The 25,445-nt window shown below is 35.6% G+C and overlaps 1 protein-coding gene across 1 annotated transcript in view; it reads left to right on the forward strand.

The window, feature by feature from the left end:
* The window catches only part of LOC145259712 (matrilin-1-like), a 246,121-nt gene that overhangs the window by 140,680 nt on the left and 79,996 nt on the right, over positions 1-25,445 (forward strand). Inside the window, exons 2-3 of the mRNA XM_080117393.1 lie at positions 8,263-8,290; positions 13,574-14,152. Coding sequence (XP_079973519.1) covers positions 8,263-8,290; positions 13,574-14,152 — 607 coding nt within the window. The remainder of the gene's footprint in view (positions 1-8,262; positions 8,291-13,573; positions 14,153-25,445) is intronic.

The raw sequence follows: 25,445 nt of genomic DNA on the forward strand, positions 1-25,445 counted from the left end.
CTTATTTCTGCAATATTTACCAAATAGCCGATAACTTCAACATTTTACCGGACGAGTTACCATATTTGGTGTTGGTTGGTTGTTTTTGTTTTACGGCATATCAACCTTTTTCAGGTTATTTAATGCCGAATCTAGTTATTTTGAGGAACGATTTTTAATAGAGTATATATTTTTTTAAGTCAGATTCTATTTAACCTATAGTTGGGACCCTAACAGTTACTACCACTCCGGGTCAGAATGAACCTGAAAGCAATGGCAATTAAAGGGTGGCTCCACACTCCCCAAGGCCCGCAAGGTGGGACCTCACCATCGGATATAGTTTTAGGTCATATCCAGGACCGTCATATTTGGTGTGCTCCAATCGTCATCAATAGTTACGACCTTGCGTAACTTTCATTTCGGATAAAAATTTCGTAAAATGATCGTTCCAAAAGTAAAGCCTCTTATTTTTTTCTTAACTCAAAAAGTTGAAGAGCTACGAAGACAGTAGTGGTACCATTAAATTGTGCTCAAGAATTTATTTTTCTGAATAGACAGCATCATTCTCAGTGCACTTTCATCAGGAATTAAATGATGCACCCGTGCTTCTGACATACATCCGTGACAGGGATTATCTTCTTACAGTCTTACACCGTCAATATCTGCAACAGAGAGATAAAACTTTCACATTACGAAGGCATGATAACAATGCAGTTGTTTCATTGGGTCGAAATAAAAAAAAAATGAAGACATTACTTTTGGAACGCTCACTCGTATTTACTTCCTTCTCAACGCCAAAAATTGTGACACAAGGTCAGACAGTGGAGAGTAAAGGAGGAGCACCGTAGTTTCAAAAAGAAAAAATGAGCAGCCCCGTCGGCATTCATCTGTAGGGGTGCCTCGGGCGGTAAGCAATAAGCTTACTTCGTCCTGAAGACGTGAGGCAAGATCTAAGACGGTGGACCTCCTAGGACTACACAGAACCATATCTCAGATCGGCATATGCAAGATCACTTCAATACTCCAAAATTACTAGGACTCTGTTAGACTGAGTGTCGAGGACGTATGTTAAATTCGTATGAATATAACCTACTCAGGCTATGCTAATTAAGTTTAATTTATCGTGTCTCGCCACGCACAAGTGTTAAATTTAAAATTAACCGTCAATATCGCTAGTTGTTCACTACATTGATAACATGACAATATATTGTCATATACAATAAGCAGCAGTAGGGATTTGAAGATGACTAAGTAGTTAACGACACTGACTGACAATGTCGGTGTGACAGGTTCGAATCCAGTTCGTTCCACAGAAATGATTTAACTTGGCAACCTTCAAGTGGTCCCTTCCTGTAAGTACGCAATATTTTTCTAGAAAATAACTCTAAGCTAGGAAGCTACCGAAACTAATGTCCACAATCATCATCTGATTCATACTTTATGAATGAACTGGCAGGGTTATCCGGCGTCGCACGGGATCGTATAAAACAGATAAAAAGTGAAGTTGCGTTTGAACATACCTGTTGTTAGGATATCGAGGAATTTTTGATGACTATGTATTATTTGCTATCTTGAGTAAAAGAGTATTTTACCTACCCATATGACGGGTACTGTACAAAACATATGAAATAATTTTACTTTCCCTGGGACGAGTAATGTAAAATACATATATGAAATAATTTTACTTTCCCTAGGACGGACATATATGAAATAATTTTACCTTCCCTGGGACGAGCATTGTACAAAACATGTACGAAGACGATTTTTTTACTTAGCTTAGTACGGGTATTACATAAACATATCTGAAATGATTTTACCTTCCCTAGGACGGGTAATGTACAAAACGTATATGAATTAATTTTACCTACCAAAGAATGGGTATAGTACAAAAAATACAGGGTGTCTTAATAAAATGTATACAATCTTTAAATGACTATAAAACCAACATTTATTAAAATAAAGAAGTGTTTCATACATCAAAATACTGTGAACAAATATAGAAACCGGTTAATTATCGAAAGTGTTCAAATTGTTGGCCATTGTTGTCCATGAACAGCTAACAACGCTCACCGATTAAATTCAAAATGTTCCTCATCCGTTCAATTAATATGTTGACACATCTTCTTTCAGCAGGCACTTTGAATTCATACATTGTAGCTGGGTTTATGGTGTAACTCTACCCCCAAAATCCAAAGTGGGGTAAATTCCAGTGAGGACAGTACTCGGTATTTCCTCTTCGTCCTACAAATCTATTTGGCAGGCGATCGTTAAGGTTCTTACATCATGATAGTGGGGAGGTGCTCTATTTTGATGGATTGTTGGTTGATTGTCTTTGTTTTACGGCATATCAACCCTTTTAAGGTTACTTAATGCTAAATCCAGTGATTCGGAAGAAAAACTTTTTAATAGATTATATTTTTTTTCCAAGTCGGTTTCTATTTAACTGAGACCCTAACAGGTACTACCACTCCGGGTCAGAATGGAACTGGAAGCAATGGCAAGTAAAGGGAGGCTCCGCACTCTCCAAAGTCCGCAAGCTGAGGCCTCACCATCAGATACAGTTTAAGGTCATATCCAGGACCCGATTTTAATGGAAGTACAATTCTTTATTCCTAAGCATTTCTTGGAAACGTGACATAGTGTATTCGTGTAGCGAGTTGAGATAATTTAAAGAATGTATACATTTTATTGGGACATTTATTTTATCTGTATACTAGCATATGTATCTGGCGTAGCCCGGTATTAAACGTAACGTGAAATTCTTTTTTAAAAAAATTTGAAGTAAAAGAAAAAAAATGGCGGAGTTGTACAACCATCACCCCCTGCGTAATTTCTATACTGATAGGATTTTTGAATTTTTTTTTTTTTTTTTTTTTTGACTGGATTATTGATTGGACACGAATTAACCAGATTATGAAAAAAAAAATCATTTCGACATTTGAAAGGGGTGCTCATTTTTTAGTTACAACGTTCTCGTAAATCGGTCAGCCATGTTTTTTTTCTAAACACGTCCCATATTGACGAAGCAATGTGTCTGGAGGCGTACGATATGAAAATTGACAACGGGATGCAAAATTATGAAATATTTCTCCAGCATGTTATTAAAATTTATAATACTTAAAAAAATTTTTTTTAAGTTTTGAAAAAAAAAACAAAAAGAAAAAACACCCTCACCTTTCATAAAAATAGATAAATTATTGTAAAGAAACACCCACAAACTCACCTTTCATAAACACAAATAAATTATTTTAAAAAAAAACCCACAAACTCACTTTTCAATACCAAAAACTAAGTTAAAAAAAAAATTCAAAACTTTATTTTCATAAAAACAATTTTAAAAAAAAGTCATGTTCATTCTATTTTTTTTTCTTTGAGAAACATATATTTCTGACTTACAAATGCGGTAGGCTCATGTAATTTTTTACTTTCTATGGTTTTGGTATACCCGCGTTTTTATTGGTTACAAAATGGGTGACTGATTTACCAGAATGTTGTAAGTAAAAAGTTAGCACCCCTTTCAAATGTCGAAATGATCTTTTTTTTTTTCAATTTTTTTTCATAATCTGGTTAATTAGTGTCCAATCAATAATAATCCAGTGAAAAAATTTCAAAAAATTTATCGGTATACAAATTACACACGGTGTGATGGTTGTTCAACTCCGCCGAAAAACGAAATGAAACTGAGACATTTGCGTGTGAGTATAATGTTGTTGTTTTTTTCTAAACAGATCACTTCTTGTAAAAAAAAAAATACTCGAGCTGAGATCGAAACAAATACTACAGATAGTGAATCAAGTAGGATACCCATTAGGCCAGCTTGCCAGGTTCTTCAACAATGTTTTAAAACCTACTTATTCTTAACAAAAGGAAGTTGTCATGTAAAAGATTCGTGCGTGCGCAGTCGTGAAACAGTTGAAAGATGACCCCCCCCCCAGTACTAATTTTCTTAATTTTGACCCTTTAGCATCCCCTTTTCCGGGTGGGAACCGATTAAAGTTTCCCATATGCCTGAATACACTATTCTAAGTCTGTAAATCAAAAATTCGTTGAGTATATAGGTTAAGAAGTGTCCTCGCACATATTCTTACTTTATAGATATGAAATAATGGACAATCACCAGTAGTCGGCACCACCAATATCACAAAGTCCAACCGCTCGTCATTGTAGGAAGGACCGTCACAACATCGTAATATTAAAATTACTCGGTTAATAGAGCTCTGGCAAAAGTCCTATAGGACTCAATATCGGGATCCGTCATCTTCTAGTCGCCTCTGCATCTGCGTGTAGCAAGTAAGGATCTATCCGTATGACCAAAAATCCATAGAGTACAACTGCCATCACTTTGGTTTCAAATGAGGCCATCTCATGCCACCTCACACCTTCGAAGTTGGCCATAGTGTACCTAGATGTGATGAAGAGTGTGGTAGACCCTGGGTGTGGCAGCAGGACTCTGTTGCCGGCCCATAAGTCAAAAGAGACGCAAGCTTGACTTCAGGAGTGCTACGAATTTGTACCCTTCTCTCACTGACCCCCTCTCCCCACCTAACTCCGCTGGGCTACTTCGTTTGGTCATACGTCGAGAACATTACCAACATGACCTCCCACAACATCAAAGCCAGTATCCACCGAGTATTCGCCCAACTCCTCGGCGCTTGTGGAAAAGGCATGCTCCCAGTTCCGAACCCATATCGAAGCGGTGATTGAGGATGAAGGCGGCTACATTGAATAGATGTCGGCTCTACTATATAATCAAGTTACCTGAACTGATCTTTTCAAGAAAAGTTTTAAAATAAAGCTGTAGTGTTATTTTCTTTAAGGCGACAACTTTATTGTTTCAATCTGTATATGTAACGTTGTCCAGGACCCAACACGTATGCTCAGTCGCAAAGGGGAACAAAGAATAGAAAACGACTTCAACTTGCTTTCTTTTTTTTTTTTTCTTTTTTATTTTGTAACATTTATTTCCTCATTGTTACGGCCGTGACGTCACCCACGTAATCGTCTTCTCGAACGCCCTCTTCGCCTCTAGGTGATCTGGAACGAATAAAAGCAGTTTTTAAACTAAAAAAACACTTTCAAAGAAAAAAATCTACATTTTGTATTATTAATGTTATCAACTATGTTACATTAAAAAAAAAATTCGTGGCAACTTTTTTTTTTAATGTTTTGATGTTATAAAAATATTGTTGCTGAGCGTCCTAAATTATGAGATGAAAAAATGAACGAATCTCTTAGTAAACGAGAGTTGTCTCCCTCTGTACAATAACATATTGTAAACCAGCCCTCCCCCCCCCAAAAAAAAACTAGGGTGGCCATGTACAATGCACACCTCCTCCTTGTATTTTATTTTATTTTCGTCTTCTTTCATTTTTTTTTTCAACGGATCACACCCTTTCTCATATAAAGGATTTTTCATTCAATCTTAGGGGAATGATATTAAGACCTTTATTATCCAATGTATTCCGTAATGTTGTCACTGGTCGCCATGTTTGTTTTCGCGCGTGCATGCATTCAATTTTTTGCACGTTTATACGCTAATTCTGTATAGTCACTCGCACTTTTATACATTAATTATCTAATCGTTATTCCATATCTAGCCATAGCATACTGACTCAACGGGTCACGGATAGTCTAGTGTGTGTGTGTGTGTGTGTGTGTGTGTGTGTGTGTGTGTGTGTGTGTGTGTGTGTGTGTGTGTGTGCCAGTATATTCACATGAAGCCATACATTCCAACTCTTTAAATATTTCAAACGGCGCTCATCTTTCCTTTGTTGTTTTTGTTAGATTGACTTCGGTTTGGGTGTGTTTATGTCTTAACGACGTTTGAGAAGGATGGGCTCGCGTAATGGGTTAAAAATGTTCAGGTAGTTTTGCTACCTGACGGGTTATCAGGAGAATTACTATCATAAAGCCGTGATGCACGTTCCATCTGCGTAATGGAATGCGGCTATTATATATATATATATATATATATATATATATATATATATATATATATATATATATATATATATATATATATATACTATAGCATGAGTGCCCGGCGTTGCCCGGGTGTTTGGAGGTTTATGCTGAGCAAAAAAAAAACGGTCAATTTTTTAAACTTTGACCCCCTATTATAACCCCCTTAACATTTGTTGTTTTGGGCTCAAATCTAGTTATTAAGTTAGATCCATGTTCAAGGAATCTATATCTAAAATTTCAAGTGTTTAGACCCAAAATTGTCGGAGGAGTTTGGTAGAATTCTGAAAGGTCAAATTTCTGTCCGACAACGGATCACATCGATTTTCCCAAGTCTCAGTACCCTGTATATCAAATTTCGAGTCTGTAAACTTAAAATTGACATAGTTATTGCGTCGGGAAATGTACACAGACACACACACACACACACACACACACACACACACACGTGTGTTCTCTTTTATAGATGTGTGTGTGTGTGTGTGTGTGTGTGTGTGTGTGTGTGTGTGTGTGTGTGTGTGTGTGTGTGTGTGTGTGTGTGTGTTGGGACGATTATCGGGAATTGGTAAAATCAGAACTTTTGGGGTGTCGGAATCGGAAAAATTTGTTCTTATATTCCGATGCCAAAAAACGATTTCTTTAATTATAGATATTTTTTATTTGATTTTTGTTTTCAAAAAAAAAATCTTTCTCTGCTGGCAGTAATAATAAATATTTCTTAGTTTAAACTTTCAATAAGACTAAAATCTATAAATCACCCCCCCCTCACAAATGTATTTTTACGTTTGAGAAAATATATGCGCGCTTAAGATATCTTTTTACTGTAATTAAGACAAAATACCCATTTCATAGTTAAATCTTTAGAGATTTATAAAGAATCGGAATCGGGAAAAATATTGGAATCGTTCCATCATTTATATATATATTAGTATTTCGTATGCGGTATAAGGATCGTCGAAATCGTACATCTTCTTTTGGTTCCTTTTGCATAAAACTAAATATAGCCCACATTACGGCCCCTTACATCAAGCGAAGGTGTCCCGAAATTTAGAATTATAAGTTAATTCATTAGTGAATCTTAAACATGTAGTTACATAAACCGAATTTTAATAACGGAGCACATTTTGAGTTTTCGATATATATCTTTGATTCATTTATTTTTCTTTAATTGTTCTTAGCATATCTGCAGTATAGTCCCTCGGGGGGGGTGAAATGGAAATTTCAGGAAACGCGTGTCCTTTTCGCTAGATCAAAGCCAATGGGCGAGCAAATTCTTCCCTTTCCCTTACGTTTCATTCGCGACTTCTTGTTGGTAACGTCTCTTCTTGGAACATGTTAGCTAATTTCCATAACTTTATTTTTAATAAAACTGTATTATAGCGACATGTCTTGACGGTATTCAATCTGTAATTGAACATTTTTTTTTTTTTTTTTTTTACTTTGAGAGTTACTCTGATTTAAAAAAAAAACTATGATATTGTTTCAAATCTTCGTACTTACGTACTTATAGACCGGTTGTGTCGTGGATAAAGTACCAGGTAAAATTTAGTTGTAAAGTTATATTTTCTTGGAAGTTGAAGCTTTTATCGTCGATGCGGACGACACTCAAAATACAATTGCGAATTACTTACAACTTTTACCCAGTCATGGCTGATGAAAGGAAAGCATGCTACCGCCGCGGATTAAATCGAGAGTTCGGTTCTAAATTCCATGCAGATTTCCGAGTTAAACCGAAAGATTCTCGAATTCAACAAGATATACCTGAAGAAGGTTGGAGGTTACATCAACCGGAAATAAAAATAGCACTCGACTAGCTACACCCACTAGCTACTTCCTCTATTCTATCTGTGTCTAAATCTAAACGTAGATTCCATGAACACAGCTTATTTTCCAGAACTGCCAGCCTGTGGAACACTGTTCTGCTGGTTAGCTTTCCGGTTGAATACAACATAGTAGCCTTTAAATCCAATGTAAACAAGTTCTTGTTGAACCGTTCCCATAAATAATCAAATTCTGCCCAAATTACACCATTAGCGATTACTACACTATCGCCTAACATTCATTAACCCTTTATCCTCGAGTTGCTTTTGATAAGTGGTGGCGCCCAAGAAAAATAAATAAATAGCACTCAAGATTAGAATACTAGTTCAAAGAATCCATATAATACGAATAATCAATCCTCAACAGTTTTGGTTTCAGTTTTGAAAATTGTTACATGTTTGATTGGATGTTTAACATCATGTGACTTATATGTTCAACGCCACGTGACCCTTACATTTTTCTTATTTGCATAATAAGTTTATTTTTTCTCTTCTCTTTCAGATTTTCTCTTTATTTGGTTTGTCGAGCGGTGAGTAGTTTTTTTATACGTTTTTTTGTTAACGTTGTAAGGCGTCCTTTCTTTTTTCCGGTAAATTTGAAAAATGTTTCCAATTAAAGTTGTTCTCTATTGCTAACCTTGTTTATAAAACAAACTGTCTGTGTGTTTATCTCATTTTTTTAAAGTGCATCTCAGATACGCAAGGTTTCGGAGAGCCCCGACACGGGTGAAATGGATGCATTTTTTAATAGACTGTTGTTTATATTAGTGGCCTGGCAAGACCACAGGGGAGATAACCAAGAAAAAAAACCGTAAGCAAAATTCATCCTAAAACAGCAAAACTGAAGTGAGCTTGCCAGAACAGTATATATAAAATGTAGGCAAATGTGGCCATATTTTATTGGTTTAAAAATATAGGTTTATTTTTTATTATTATTTATTTATTTATTTATTTATTTATTTTTTACCAATTGTTATAAAATTGTAACCCTAGAATAGTATTGTAATCTTCAAAGAGCCTGCAAATCTTCATGTAGTTTCGGTCAAGAGAACCAAGGAAATGAGCATTTCAATATTCAATTTAGCTACCAGTATAGATACATCCATATGTTCTTGTGAGTATATAAATATACCTTTTTCTGACGAGTTTATGGGGTCGAAATCTCAGCGACTAATGATTAGAATTTAAGAAATGAAGGCTCGGTGGAAAAGTAATGACTTGAATTGTATAGTGGGATTTGTGACATTTGCCCTTAAGGTCCCATAATAAAGGAATCATCCATCATTCAGAGCCTATTTTTGGCACTTTTACAGCCATAAAATGTTTCTATTATAGTCATTTGTTTTCTAAGTTTTGCATATGAATTACAAAAAATAGGAGACTAAAATTTGCTGCTATAGTTTTAAATGATCTGAAATAACAGCAAGGGAAGACTTGAGTCCAAATATTCCTCATATGTTATATCTCCCCTCTTTGGTTTTCATACTTTAAGTAAATTTCACAGTGTATAAGGATTATTTGATAATGGAGATATTCATAATCGTATCCTATTTTCAAAAGAGGGGAGATATAACATATGATAAGTATTTGGAATCAAGTCTCCCCTTGCTGTTATTTCAAATCTTTTGAAACTATAGCAGCAAGTTTTAGAATCCCCTCCATTAAGGCCAGAGGTTTTGAGGAATATTATATATGAAGTAACTTTGTTTATCTGTCTCTGTGACAAACGGTCTCTACCGAACTACTCTGTCAACTTTCAGTTTACAGACTTGAAACTTGAGATATAGGGAATTTGGACCTGTGGAGCTAATTCGATTTGGTTTTTAGCCGATATAAATAGCTGCTAAGGTATCAAACTTGAAAAAATGGAACTTGACAAACGTAAGCCAACTTAGTGTTACCTTTACGCATGCGCAAATGTACATTTAGACGTTGAATAAGGTTTATTTCAACTATTTCTTATTTATCTGACGACAGGGTCGAATTGTTTTTGTGAGCTTGCTTTTTAAATTCTAAACTTCTGACCTTGTGTTACATCTTCCTGCGGTGGGACGAAGGTAATTAGTAGTTTTTGTCTTCATCTGGGGGTGCCATTTCAAAAATAATTATAAAACGATTGGAACTTGAGGCTACATTATCTGGAAAACCTTTTCTTTCAAAAGCAACCTCATAGCTGGTAAGAGTTGAAAGTCAGAGGGTGCAAGGTCAGCAGAGTAGGGAGGAAGGAATTTATAGACACACGCACATGTTTCTGATCTGGCAACTTATTGAACGCCCCTCGTATAACTAATCTATCTATATATCTATAAAAGTGAAAAAGGTATGTGAGGACACTTCTCAACCTATATGCTCAACGAATTTTTGATTTATAGACTTGAAATTTGGTATATAGGGTATTCAGACATCTGGAAAACTTTTTTAATCTGTTATCCAGAAAGAAAAAAAACGGGGTTAAAATTGGTACGTGGAGTCATTAGATTTTTTGTTTGTCAACCGTTTCACGAATGTGTTGAGTATATAGGTTGAGAAGTGTCTTCACGTACACGCACGCATTCTAACTTTTCTAGATATTTAGATAGATTAGGGTTATATGAACAGAATCTGAAGGTGCTATTGAAAGTTTCTTTCCATTCACCTTCTACCGTCATACCATCTTTAATCTCCGAGAATGGCGTAAAACAGCAGCATCGTTACAAAACTAAATAATAACAAAACGATAATATTATGAGTACAATAACCCGTATATATTATTTATTTATTTATCTATCTATCTATTTGCGAACTATTATCCTCATCTCTATAGTTGCTTCATGATGTTTCGGCCAACTATTCCTCTGGCCGTCGTCAGGTTGTCAACTGCGACAGGATAGGAATGCTAAATCTTCTAACTGTATCCCCAGTAATCACTACCTTCCATAGTTGTCGCCTCGCCACGTTTTGGCTAACTAGTCCTCTGGCCGGCTTTGGGTAGGATTGAAACCGCTTGTTTCAGACATTGCTCACCTGGAACTGTAGAGATTCAACGCCTCAATCCACTGCGACACAGGCTCCGGGAGGGGAGGTATTATAAATCCAAGTTTTAGTTATCTGATCTTCCATTGTCCATTGAAAATGCAGTTGAAGATCCAGCATTCCTATCTCGTTGTGGTTAAAAATCTGACGAAGGCCAGAGGAATAGTTGGCCGAAACGTCGTGAAACAACAACTATAAAGGATGAGGATAATAGTCCACAAATAAATAAAATACAATACCCCGGTTTGTTATAAGTAAATGAAAATACACTCATTTAAACTTCTGCGTGTCAGGGTAGTCGGGGAAGCAGGAAACAGGAAGGGATTTCTGAAATTTAGTAGTCTGAGAGAAAGAAGCTATTTGAGTAGAAAGCTTTTTCGCATCTATGAACCTCTACAGTGAAGGGGTGGGATTTTGTTAGGGATATGTCAGGGAGGTAGAAAGACGCGGAGTTCATCAGAGCACATTCCATTAAAATATTTGTAAAAACGAAGGGATGTAACATTGCGGCGATGGGACAGGGATTGGAGCTAAGTTGACAGTGCGGAACTTTAAGATGGGATATTTTTTTTTTTTTTTTTTTTTTTTTTTTTGCCCCTGTCCAATAGAAAGACGCTAGTGGTGGATAAACCAGCCCAGATGTGACAACAATTCCCCATGCATGAGCGAACGGTTACTTTCTAAAGATACAGGATACACTCGGGTGTGAGAAATTTTCTAACACGGTAGAATAATGTGGGATTCCTCAATGTATTTGTTCTAGTTCATGTTGCCTGTGAATGCTAAGCCGGTGGTTGAGAATGCTTCTTGCAATTCTTAAAGGGAATAAAAGCTTGTTCTTAGTAGAATTTCTATTTACTAACGATTACTATATTGTCCAATTCCTACTGTACACTCTTTAACCCTTATACTCGAGTGACCTCTTGGCCTTGATAAGTGATGATGCCTATGTAAAAAAAAAAAAAATAAAAAAATGGTACCATCTATTTACCGCCACTGTTAACTACGGACTAGATGTCGTTTTCTAAAGATTCTACCGTTTCTTTAGATATGTGTGCATTCGGTTTTTGACTTCATATCTATTTTCTGCCATTAAATCATGATTGTAAAACCGGAAGTTACGTCGTTAATTTAAACTTACTTCCGTTGACAATCTTAAAGATCTGTCACCGGATTTGTCGGTTCCTCAAATGTTGGTCAAATGGTAATTTCGAAGTTTCACTCAGAATTTAGTCAACAACAAAAATGTCTTGGATTAAAATGGGAATTATTTATGCTTCCGCTATGCCAACATTTTGTGAAAATTGTTTCCTGCCATTTTTAATGTCATCTCTCTCTCTCTCTCTCTCTCTCTCTCTCTCTCTCTCTCTCTCTCTCTCTCTGAGATTAGCTTGGTCTTATGTGTGTTACGAAACTATTATTTAGTTAATCTTAATATTTCCAATCTCTCCTGTAACTCGACTGAGCTCTAATCTCTAGTTACCAATTGTAAGGCATTAAGAGCAAGAACTCTTCTTTCTACAATAACTGCAGAGAACTTTCATTTTTCTTTTCCACGGTGTGCCTAGTATCAAATAAAATTTCCATGAACAGTGTTTCTTTCCCAGAACTTCTCATATGTGGAACAGATTACCATGATACTATTTCAATGCAGGCTATAACATGCTTGTCTTCACAGAAGTGTGGCGGAACTAATTCTAAGTAAATCATTACAGTTTTTTTCACTAAGGTCAAAAGCAATATGAGGATAATAATTAAAGAGATGCATAATAAATGCAATTGGTAAAATTTTGAATTATTTGAACCATTGATTTCATTTCTAGTGTTAATTCGCACAACATTTCGATCGATTTAACCTCCGACCTTCGACTTTCTTCAGGTGAATCTTGTAAAACTCTAGAAATCGTCTGTCAAACACGGGAATCTGCACGGAATTTCGAAGGAAACCTTTTACTTATTCCACGGTGGTAGTATGACCTCGTTCCGTCAGCCATGAGTGGGTAGAAGTTTTAAGTAATTCGCAATTGTATTTTGAGTGTCGCCCGAAGTAAGGATTGAACTTCAACCTTCATAAGAATGACTTACAAGTGAATTTACCAAGTAAATTCAACCATTACGCCAATTTTTTTCTCAATTGACTGGTTGCACCTCGAATGTATATCCATCTGTTCTAATGTTTGCACTTTTATTTTGTTTAAGCAAAAGTATACCTGCTTTCTCCTTTTTTCCTGTTTCTCCTCTCTCGTTTCTTCCCCCTCTCTCTCGTGTCTTCCCCTCTCTCTCTCTCTCGTTTCTCTCTCTCTCGTTCCTCTCTCTCACGTTTCTCTCTCCTCTCTCTCTCTCCTCTCTCTCTCCTCTCTCTCGTTTCTCTCTCTCTCGTTTCTCTCTCTCTCGTTTCTCCTCTCTCTCTCTCTCTCTCGTTTCTCCTCTCTCTCTCTCTCTCTCTCTCTCATTTCTCCTCTCTCCCTCGTTTCTCCTCTCTCTCTCTCTCTCTCTCTCATTTTTCCTCTCTCCCTCTCTCATTTCTCCTCTCTCTCTCTCATTTCTCCTCTCTCTCTCTCGTTTCTCCTCTCGTTTCTCCTCTCTCTCTCTCTCTCTCTCTCTCTCTCTCTCTCTCATTTCTCCTCTCTCTCCTCTCTCTCTCTCGTTTCTCCTCTCTCTCGTTTCTCCTCTCTCTCTGTCTCTCCTCTCTCTCTCGTTTCTCCTCTCTCTCGTTTCTCCTCTCTCTCTCTCTCTTTCTCTCTCTTTCTCTCTCTCTCTCTCTCTCTCTCGCATTTAATTGTTCTTTGTTTCTATTTCAGGCTTGGTATGCGGTAAGCAAGGGGCCGATATAGTCTTTGTCCTGGACTCATCCTTCAGTATTTGGCAAAGGCACTTTCAGAAACAGTTGAAATTCGTCGTAAACGTCATCGACCAATTTCCCATAGGCAAGAACCAGGGTGACTTTCATGTAGCTGTGATTACCTACAGCGAGAACGTCACAGTCGAACTCCACCTGAAGGACTTTGTCGACAAAGAGAACCTGAAGAAGGCCGTTATGCGCATCCAGCGACCATCGGAGGGCGGGACATACACGTTTCGGGCCCTGAAATACGCCCGACAACGAATGTTTACGACGCGCAACGGCGGGCGAACATATTCTGACAAGATCATTATAGTCATTACAGATGGTTTGTCACAGAATACGACGGCGACGCGGCTCGAGGCTGCGCGGGCACACTACGAAGGGATACAAGTATTCGCCATCGGTGTTGGGGGAGTTGATCGGCAAGAACTTGAACTTATAGCATCGGAGCCGGCACGGAGTCACGTGTTTACGGTGGATAAATTCGACTTCCTGGATACTATTAAACGAAAAGTAGCTCGACAGACGTGTAGAGGTATTTATCTATATCTTTTTTTATATATCTATATCTCTGTTTATAATACCTATGTATTTTTCGGTACTTCTGCATTTACCGACCCGCGGTTTCCACAAGATTTCTCGGTGTTCTCGGCCGGTGACGGGAATAACCGGAAGTTGTCGATCGCGAAATGTTAAACCGCTACGAGAAAATTATAAAGATAAACAGGAAAAAAAACATGGAAATACAATAAATAAAATTACAAAAATGTATCTAACCCAACACTAACTTCCGCGATTAAAGTTAATTTTTGATTTCTTCTAATTTATATAAAAAAATAGTTTTCATAGATTTGTATTAGCTAAAAACAGACAGTGCGTTTGTTAAAAAAATTTAAGAACGCTCGAGCGACCTTCTCCGGTTATTTTCGTCAGCTGCCGAGCGAACCTGATCCAACTTCGTGGAAATTGTGCGTCGGTAAATGCAGAAGCACCTATTTTTCATAATACTAAAACTCATCTCATCTTTGTCAAGACTAAATGCCACTCGAGGATAAGAGTTAATGAAGGAAAAGGATTGTCAAGATCAAGTTCGAACATTTATGCGAAAGGTTCTAGATACGAATCGTTTCGTATTAGATTTAAAAATGATCCAACTGTAATCTGTAGGGAAGCAGTTCTACGATAACGTTTCACAAACGGTATGTCCTGGCTAAAAAAAAAAACAAAAAAAAAAACTCTTTTCATGGAAATTTTGTTTCGTTCTATCATTTACCCTCGGCATAATCACGTTGACACACCGGTTGTCGTTAGATCACTCAAGTTAAGAAACGTTGAACCTGGTCAGTATCAAATGGGTGACCAATTTAGGAATTCCAGGCGCTGTATGAAGGAGGACGTCGAAACCTCCCTGCAAGAGTTGCAAAAACCTAACATCATCTCCCCTCACGAGGATACACATGCGAGTGGGGATCGTTTAATTTTATACTCTCATGGAACTTCTTCCTTTGGAGGAAGCCAGTAAAACCCGCAGGGGGTTGGTTCCGTTTCCGTTAAGCTGTATATGTATGGATGATTGCATAGTTTTGGGTCGCGCTGTGAAAAAGTGTAACACCTGTTAGTCTCTCTCTCTCTCTCTCTCTCTCTCTCTCTCTCTCTCTCTCTCTCTCTCTCTCTCTGATATTATGGAGAGTTGCCATACAACGATTTGTAGATAAAATTCCTTAGCCATGGTGAAGGCAAAAAATCTCGAGAAGCAGGGGATTTCTGTTGAAAAATAAAATTGGATAGAGAGAGAGAAAGCTCGTGAATTCTGTACGGCAATCTAATCACACAAACAAAACACCCGATTCAGATTTTCGTGAGCCAACATGGAAGTAGTAAGGCTCGAAAAACTGTCATAAGAATGTTTTCTGATGCCAGAGCGAAATCTGGTCTAATCGAAGGTAGCAAAATATGAAATAACCTTCTCATAATATTTTTACATCATTAACCCTGCATTAGTCCCACGGGGTGTTTTGTCACTCCAATTTTTCTTACGTGCTCATAATTCCTAGTTGGCAACTTATTTCTTTTCCTCCCTCCTAGTACTCTCCTGACTCGGTGAAGGTATAGCATACGTGGTATTGTGCAGTTGATTCACAGTTTTCCTTTAGATGTAAACGTAGCTTTGTCCTTCCGGGGTGTCGATTGACCCCCAGCTGACTAACGTAGGTATGATTTTATGATTTATATATTTTTGCATTTTTCCAGTGCGAATGAAAATTTGTAGATATAAGCGCATATTATTTATCAGTAGGCTACTCTGTAATATTTAATATGGAGTTAATGTTTTTGGTATTTTCTTTTATCATAAATTTTGTATTGGATTATATTTTATTTTCAATTTATTACTCTTTTAGTCTTGTAACTATGAACTTAGCTAATGTAATATCTTGATTTTTCCTTAGTTTTATGATTTATTTAATTGTATTATTTTATATTAATATCAACAAGATACAAGTGATTCAAACTGGTCAACAGGGACTGTAGATATATCATGAACAAAGCAGGATAACTATATTTTACGAAATAATAACGCTATAAACATTTTTGTATTGGTGTGTGACTAACCATGTTTGGAAAACACGGGTGACTAACGCAGGGTTAAACTGACAATCCACCCCTCGCAATGTCCTTGAGTGGCTCTGAGCCTTGATAAGTGGTCAACAATGAGTAAAATAAAATAAGTTGATTTTTTTTTTCTTCATGTCCCACTCTGTTTTGTTGTCTTTTCCTCCATCATGGCCTCCGTTCAGTCATATTAGAAAATGGATAACTCCCGTAAGGGAAGCTACGTGTGTAATTCTGAAGCAAGGGTTGCGCAACCTCCAACGGCACATCTCCTGAATCGGCATTGCTGGATTGCCGTAGCAAGGAGAAGTCCAGGGCGACTGGAAACACTGCCGAGATAAGCGGAGAGCACATACTTGATATTTCAAAATGGTCACCCATTTTAGTACTGAACGGGCTCAACGTTGCTTAACTTCGGTGATCTCATGAAAATCGATGTGTCAACGTTATTATGCCGTATATTTTTCTCCGATACATCGCAAGTTGGTGCTACTAGATCAGATTGCCTGAAGATATTGGCTTTCTGACTTAAAATACACCAAGCGTTTGTTATTGTTCTTTTTTCCGTTTGTAAAACTCAATCATGTTCTGTAAAAATAAAAAAAAATAACAAAACTCAATCATGTTCTGTAAAAATAAAAAGTAACAAAACTCAATCATGTTCTGTAAAAATAAAAAATAACAAAACTCAATCATGTTCTGTAAAAATAAAAAATAACAAACTCAATCATGTTCTGTAAAAAAAAATAACAAAACTCAATCATGTTCTGCAAAATAAAATAACAAAACTCAATCATGTTCTGCAGAAAAAAATAACAAAACTCAATCATGTTCTGTAAAAATAAAAAATAACAAAACTCAATCATGTTCTGTAAAAATAAAAAAATAACAAAACTCAATCATTTTCTGTAAAAATAAAAAAATAACAAAACTCAATCATGTTCTGTAAAAATAAAAAGTAACAAAACTCAATCATGTTCTGTAAAAATAAAAAATAACAAAACTCAATCATGTTCTGTAAAAATAAAAAATAACAAAACTCAATCATGTTCTGTAAAAATGAAAAATAACAAAACTCAATCATGTTCTGTAAAAATGAAAAATAACAAAACTCAATCATGTTCTGTAAAAATGAAAAATAACAAAACTCAATCATGTTCTGTAAAAATAAAAAATAACAAAACTCAATCATGTTCTGTAAAAATAAAAAATAACAAAACTGAATCATGTTCTGTAAAAATAAATAACAAAACTCAATCATGTTCTGCAAAAAAAAATAACAAAACTCAATCATGTTCTGCAAAAAAAATAACAAAACTCAATCATGTTCTGCAAAAATAAAAAATAACAAAACTCAATCATGTTCTGTAAAAATAAAAAATAACAAAACTCAATCATGTTCTGCAAAAAAAAATAACAAAACTCAATCATGTTCTGTAAAAATAAAAAAAATAACAATTATCCTATACCAAATAATAAACAAACCAGCATGAATAAATATAAAAATATATAAAGATCTTAAAGCGTATGAACTTTTTACCAAAATTACAGGACTTGGCACTAAATACCCCCAAAAGAGTAAATATGCCATAATACGAAACAACCAAACTAAAACTCCATGAAAAAATATTTAAATACATAAAGAATTTAAAGCATTTTTTTTTTCAAACATTACTGGATTTAACATTAAATATCCCGAAAATGGTTGATATGCCGTAAACCAAAACAACTAAACCAAACACCCTGACTAAATATTTGAAATATAAAGAATTTGAGGTATATTTGTTTTTTCTAAATTTACTAGATTTGGGATTAAATAACACGGAAAGTGTTGATATGCTGTAAAAGAAAAAATATTTCACTGAGAGTGCATTGTTAAAGTTAAGTTTGGCACTTTATTCAAGTATAATTAAAAACAAGACCTTCCAAAGGGCGAATGAACTCTTTTTCTGGGTCAACGGCCAACTAGCACCGTGTATATTTGTGTGTGTGTGTATATATGTGTATTGGGGTAGAGAGGGCTCCTGTAAGCCGTGGTGAAGGCAACCTTTCTAGGAGAAGCAAATCTCTGATTTAAAAAACCATAAAGCAGAAGACCAGTACCCGCATTAAGCTGGTCTGCAGTTTAATTTGTTGCTGGCTATCTTGCTCTTGCTTGTTGCTGGATCTCAACATTTTGAACCGAGAGAGAGACTTAGCTGTCGTACAAAGCTAAGACTCTGTAACATCATATTTGTATAGATACTCCCTCAGACATTTGGGCTCATGGATTTTAAATGTCTGAGGGAGTGGCACTCGTCTGACAATACGTTGCAATCATCATGTATGTATGTATGTATGTATGTATATAGTAAGTTTTGAAAATATATATAACAGTTAAGCTACACCGAATTTTCTGTCTCATCCTCGTGAGTATTTATCAGGCCACTGGAAGGCAACAGTGATTCTGCATGTTTTTATCTGTATATTCCTATGATGGTGAGTTTTCTAGTTAGCCAATCAGATTCTTTGTTATTCACACACCTGTTTATCGCAATGGTTGCGCGTTTATCAGACAGTTGTTTACTTGGCCTCTAATTTACCTCTTTCTCCTTGAAAAAATGCTACCTGTAACAAAACCTTTACACAAAGTATTTTATATAAACAACCTAAAACTGTCATATAGTTGATATGAAAACTCACAAATAAAAATTATAGCACATAATAATAAAATATATAAATTATATTATTATATTTAGTAGTAAAAGTGACAGAATAACACCATGGACAAAAAAGATAACCGTTAGAAATAGAAATGAACCAAATCCTAACAACTAAAAAAGTTAACAATAGAAAAGTTGTAAACGTAAAAATCGCGCTCATTGTGCACTACAAAATAAATGTCTATTCTTATTATTATTATTATTATTATTATTATTATTATTATTAGCAGTAGCAGCAACAGTAGCTAATGCATGCGTTTTCATAATAATAATACAAAAAGTTCACACACAGGCCATCATCAGAGGTTACGCACTTATAATAACCGGTGGGGTTCCCTTGCGTCTAGCTGACTATCCAGATTTCCAGTACGTTCCACCTCTTTCGATAACCTTTGCAAATGGCTTAGCGTTATCGCAACAGCCGCTTGCCCTTGGTTTCTCGATGGCAACGAAGCTTGATCTTCACTGTGATTTGGGTGGCAAAAAGTCTCCCTTTTAAGCGTCCAGTCCTTTTTGCTCTCCTTCAGTGAAAGTCTGATTAGTGCTCTCCCTTCTAGGTCTTTCCAACCTCCTTAACTCTTCATGACTATTTTGTTTGGTATAAGTAAAGACTGATACATTTTTTAAATTTTATTTATTTGACTATATATTTGTTGTATTTTTTATTTTTAATATATATATATATATATATATATATATATATATGCATATATATATGTATATATATGTATATGCATATATATATATGCATATATATATGCATATATATATATGCATATATATATATATATATATATATATATATATATATATATATATATATGGTAAAACTGGTAATTAGTAAAAACTTGAGAGAGTGTTCAATACTATTGCAGAGCAAATACGTGTTTTATTTTTTTATTACCGTTTTATCTTTTTATTACCGTTTTATCTGTTTGGCTACATATGTTCCAGATGTTGGACCATATTTACGATCCAACAGCCTCCTCGGGCCTCGCAGAAGTAGTTGTTAGTTATTGGAAAAAAACTGTTTTTATGAAAAAAAGAAAGAAAGAAAAGGGGAGAGGCGGGTGTTGACAATATTTCAGTTTTGAAGGTTAAAGATACATTCGATTGTATTGTGTGTGTGGGGGGGGTAGCAGATTCAGGTAGGCGTGGGTGGAGATATATGGATATAGGGAGGGGGAGGGGAGAGAGGATGATAAAGAGAAAAGTGTTATTTGTGTTTTCGTCTTTGTTAAGTATTTTCCTATTGTGTTTTTTATTATTTGTCCTAGGTTATCAGTACAGATGTAGCTAAGTTTAATTATATTTTTATTAAATATTTTGTGTAGTGTGTTATTGGGTGGAAAATGGTTGTTTATTAGTTGGAAGAATTTTTGCCTAGTTTCGTTTTAACCATTATATTGAAGGGGGGTTGAACCCAATTATTTTTCTGATCCCGGGTATTGGATGGATTTGGTTCAATGTAATTAAAAGTGGTGTTTGGGTGGCCACTTTCTTTAATGGCATTTTCATAAAATGTTTTATGTTTATTAAATATTTCAAATTTAGAGGAGTTAGTACTAAGTCTTTTTTCGATAGATCCAGGGACATGCTTAATGATATGTTTTGGGTGGTTCGATAGTGGGTGTAAGTATTGTCTTTCGTGTAAGGTTCATATGAGTTATTTGAGAGGTTGAGAGTTATATCGAAAAAGTTAACAGTTTTACGTTAGATTTAATGTCCAGTTTTAGACCTATTCTGTTCATTTCTTTAGTTAGGGTTTTTTCCAATTTTTCGCATTTAGGGCCATTTGAATTTTCAACTACGATAAAGGCATCGTCTCTATATAGTCCTATGTTTTTGTTATTTATAGTTTTTTGAGATAGTATAGAATGAAGAGACCAACTAGGTTGGTTGCTTCTACTGAATTTCTGTCTGCATTTACTTTCTTTATATATATGTGCGTGTATGTATGTATCTATATGTGGATGCCTAGAAGTGTACATATGTATGTATATGTATATATGCGAATGTGCGCGTGCGTTAACCTATGTAACAAAAAAAACATTATAAACGGCAAGGAACAAGCCGACGTGTAACCCCGTACTTGTCAAAAAAATGACATCTACACTAACCCTTTCCCTCTCTCTCTCTCTCTCTTCCCCTCTTTCCCTCTCGCTCTCCCTCTCTTTCCCTCTTGTTCTCCCCCTCTCTCTTCCTCTCCCATCTATTTAATATACCTTGCTGAAAAACCAAAAGCCAGTTAAAATTTAAAACCAAAATATTGAAACTTCCCCCTCCTTTCCTCACCCCCCTCACTTTTCTCTTTATCATCCTCTCTCCACCTCCACTGCCCTATATCCATATATCTCCACCCACGCCTACCTAAATCTGCTACTCCCACACACCAATACTATCGAATGCATCTTTAACCTTCAAAACTGAAATATTGTCAACACTCTCCTCTCCTCTTTTCTTTCTTTCTTTTTTTCTTAAAAACACCTTTTTTCCAATAACTAACAACCATTTCTGCGAGGCCTGACGAGGCTGTTGGATCGTAAACATGGTCCAACATCTGAATATATGTAGCCAAACAGATAAAACGCTAATAAAAAAAATAAAACACACACATACACACACACACACACACACACATATATATATATATGCATATATAAGCTGAGCTCTGCCTTTTTGTTATTTTATTTATTTATTGTTGTTTGCTATGATAAATTTGTGTTCATTTTGAAATTTTATTTCTTGCACCGGTATTAACCCTTTCTCCCTCTTCTTACCATTGTTTACACCAGACACGCTTCATGGTGATCGCTCGGGACAAAGTGACAGCAGTCCTTTATTTTCGAGGTTGTTTTTCGGTGTTCTTTCAATCTATTTCTCGATTTCTTGAATTTTTTACATAAAAATAAATGTAAATAAATTATGTTCTTTTTTTTTTTTTTTTTTTTTGGTATTCTTACCGTCTTTTTTTACCGTCTTTTTTACCGTCTTTTTTTACCGTCTTTTTCTTCATTTCTCTTTGAAGTTTCATTCTTTCCATGAGCAAACGTGACATCCAGCTACGGAATCCGAGAACATGCTTGAATTTCTTTGTTTTCTTTTTTATAAGCCATTTGCAATTGTTGGACGTGAATTCGAAACCAAACGTTGAATGTTCCCAACATTGCCGGTAACTAGTTATTGATGCAAATAAGGGCATAAGCGAAAAGAATGGTCTAATACGAAACGAAAAAAACTGTTGTAAGATTTGGGATTTCGTTTCAGTTATGAAACGTTGTCAAGAATAACATTTATTAAACAGTCTGATGACGTGAAAATCTACATGGAGTGATAGAACCAATTCGAGCAAGCAAAGTTCAAGTGCCATTCGGCCTGTGCACGAACATATATATTAGCGTATTAAGCGATGCTCTTTGTGTAAACAAATCGAGCTTAGGTATTTCGGACGATGTCAAAAAGATCGTTAAACCACAGCCTGCACAGCAGCAGCCAATTAGCGTAATGGTTAGAAGCCTTGACTGCCGTGCGGGCGGTCGGGTTTCGATCCTGGCTTGAGGAAGTAATCTGTCTAGCCGCACTGAAGGGCTGTGATACAACGAAACAGTACTGTATGTGGATTATATATATATATATATATATATATATATATATATATATATATATATATATATATATATATCGTGTATCAATTCAGGCAATAGAAATGAAAAGTTTATCCTATAAAAGCAAATGTAAACTTAAAACTAATATGAATATTAATATTTATATATTAATATTTATATATTAATACTAACCAAATAAAAAAAAGCTCACAATACAATCACAATTGGGAGTAGAGCTTGTCATAAGGAAAAGAAATCAAGACTGCACATTAAAAATTTATAAGGAAATTTATTGTTCGACAGAATACTCCAAAAAAATTCTGAAATCCTTGTTCCGCGGCGTTTCAAAGAATGCTTCTCTTCAGAGGAAAGCAAGATATTAGCAAATTATTATTATAGCCAAGCTAAGAATTTGCTGATTATGGCATTAAATTGAAACAGCATTTTATGATAGTTCGTCATAAAAAATTACAGGGGAAAAAAAATCGGCGCTTCTACACTATTGTAACGAAATTTTGGAAATCGTAAAACTGAATTTCACATGAAACAATGGTATCTACGTATTCCTTGTATTTTTAAGATCATATCAAAAAATTGCGAAAATCGATAAGGTATTTATTAAAAAAAATAAAAATAGAATTTGATGAAAACTATCGTAAGTAGGTTTGAAAACACTTTTTAAAGATCGTGCTAAGCTGGCCTAATAGTTATCGTACTCTACTCAATATCTTTGGGTTTTTGTTTCAGTTCGAGTATTTTCTTTTTTTTTTTTTTACAAGAAGTGAATTATTAAAAAAAAAACATAATACTCACACACACACGTTTCAGTTTCTTTCCCTTTTTTTTGCTGGATTCTTTTTTAAAGAATTTAACATTAAGTTTAATACCGGAAAACGCTGGGTATATCTGCTAGTTATATTATAATAATGAGAACCGGTGTGTTAACGTATGCCATATACCGGTTCTTGTTGGATCACCGAAGGTAAGCAACGTTGAGCCTCGCTATTATCAGATGGGTGACCATTTGGCAATACCAGTTGCTGTATCTAAAAGGATGTTGACACTTCCGGCAACTTCTGCATCGAGCTGTCTTGAACCTGTCCTGCCGCTAGATCATGCTGGCTGGGATAAGAGTGATGCTGCCTCTGTGTAAACCAACTTTAAACAAACTCCCAGCACGTATCATCCAGCATCTCGAGGATGATCAGATGGACGATCTGCTTCCCTTTATATTATACGAGGTCCGTTTAAAATAATGCCTCCTATTTTTTATTCCGCCCGAATAGGCCAAAAAGGATTCCAAATTGCATTGTTATGATGACTAACCTTATGTATTCATGACCTCAAAGTTTCATCTCTATCGCAGATATTGACGGTGCCACACCTCTAAGAAAAACCTCCACTGTCAGAAGCAGAGATGCATCATTGAATTCTTGGCAAAAGTTAATTGAGAATGATGGAAACTATGTAGAAAAAAAATTGTGGAGTAGAACAGTTCGCTCGTTTTTACGGTACCACTGCCGCCTTCATAGCTTTTCAACTTTTTTAGCTACAAAAAAAAAATAGGAAGCCTTACATTTGGAATGAACCTCCTATAACAAAGGACGTCTCGGAATGCTATTTTTTATCGCTGGCGAAAGTGTATTGAGAATGGTGACTATGTAGAAAAAAAAATTTGTGCGCATAAAATGTTGTTCGTTTTAATGGTACTACTCCCGTTTTCGTCGCTCTTCAACATTTAAGTTAAAAATTCTCGCCTTCGTATTTTGAGTTTTAAAAAGTAGGCTTCACTTTTGGAATGGTCATCATAATATAAATTACCTACGAACGAATATACAGTGGGGTTCAGAAAAAAAGATTATAGCGGTTAACCTTAAATGCAGAACATGTAAACTACTTAATATTTTTTCTAGAAAAACAAGATGATCAAGGAATGTGCCGTAGAGGATTCTGAGTGAACGTCGAGATGTGTGCGAAGTGACGTCATCTTTTAGAACTAAACCACCCGGATGGTAATGGACAAATGTTTGATGGAAAAAATAACTGATCGGTGTATCATTCAATATGAAAACTCCCTCTTCGAAAAAATAACGAGCGCTCATGCAGGGGTCACCCTCAGCCCACCGGACAATAACCTTCGTAGTGTGGAGTGGTTGTTCACAAGGTATATTGACTGACCAGTATCGAAAGTTCTATTTATTAAGCATAAAACGAAGTGTGCTTTATCGCTGTAGGAGAGTTGGGGGTGAACCTTGAGTCTCCTTTCGGCATCCGCGTAACTCTCGCTCCCCTTATTTTGTCCTTTAGTCCTCACATTCCATGAGCGATATTTCTGACAAAGAGGGAAGAATTGCTGTTTTCTGGGTCAGAATCCATTCCATCTAATATTTATCGTTGGAAAGTTTTAGATCTTGATATATATATATATATATATATATATATATATATTAAGTAATGTGATTGATAATTTAAAATTTGAAAAATCAAATTTCAACTAAATTAAAAATCCGTTTCATAAGAAGGAACAACAACAAAATCAATTATCTGTACGATCGTTTCGGAAAACAATGCTTTTTATTGTGGTAAACATCCAGTTACGAACAATAATTACATATAGTTTTTTAATATGCAAGGTCTCCTCGTCAGCAAATTTTGAAGGGCTTTTATTAAATTTAAAAGACACCATAAATAAACCTAGCATTAAAAGTAAGGCAGATGTATCTTTTAATGTTTCGCCTTTTGAAATCAGGAACTATGGTTAAAATACTCATATATATGTTTGCTATAGTTTTTCACCTCTTTGAATGATGAATTTTAAAAGGGGGGACGTCCGTGTAATAAGTTATTTCCGTTAGCGTACTTTTGATTTAAAGACTATTGCTCTAATCTCCTTTAAACAAACGTTTGAGCC

The sequence above is a fragment of the Euprymna scolopes genome, chromosome 35, assembly GCF_053919585.1.
Source record: "Euprymna scolopes isolate OS-2025 chromosome 35, ASM5391958v1, whole genome shotgun sequence".
NCBI lineage: Eukaryota > Metazoa > Mollusca > Cephalopoda > Sepiida > Sepiolidae > Euprymna > Euprymna scolopes.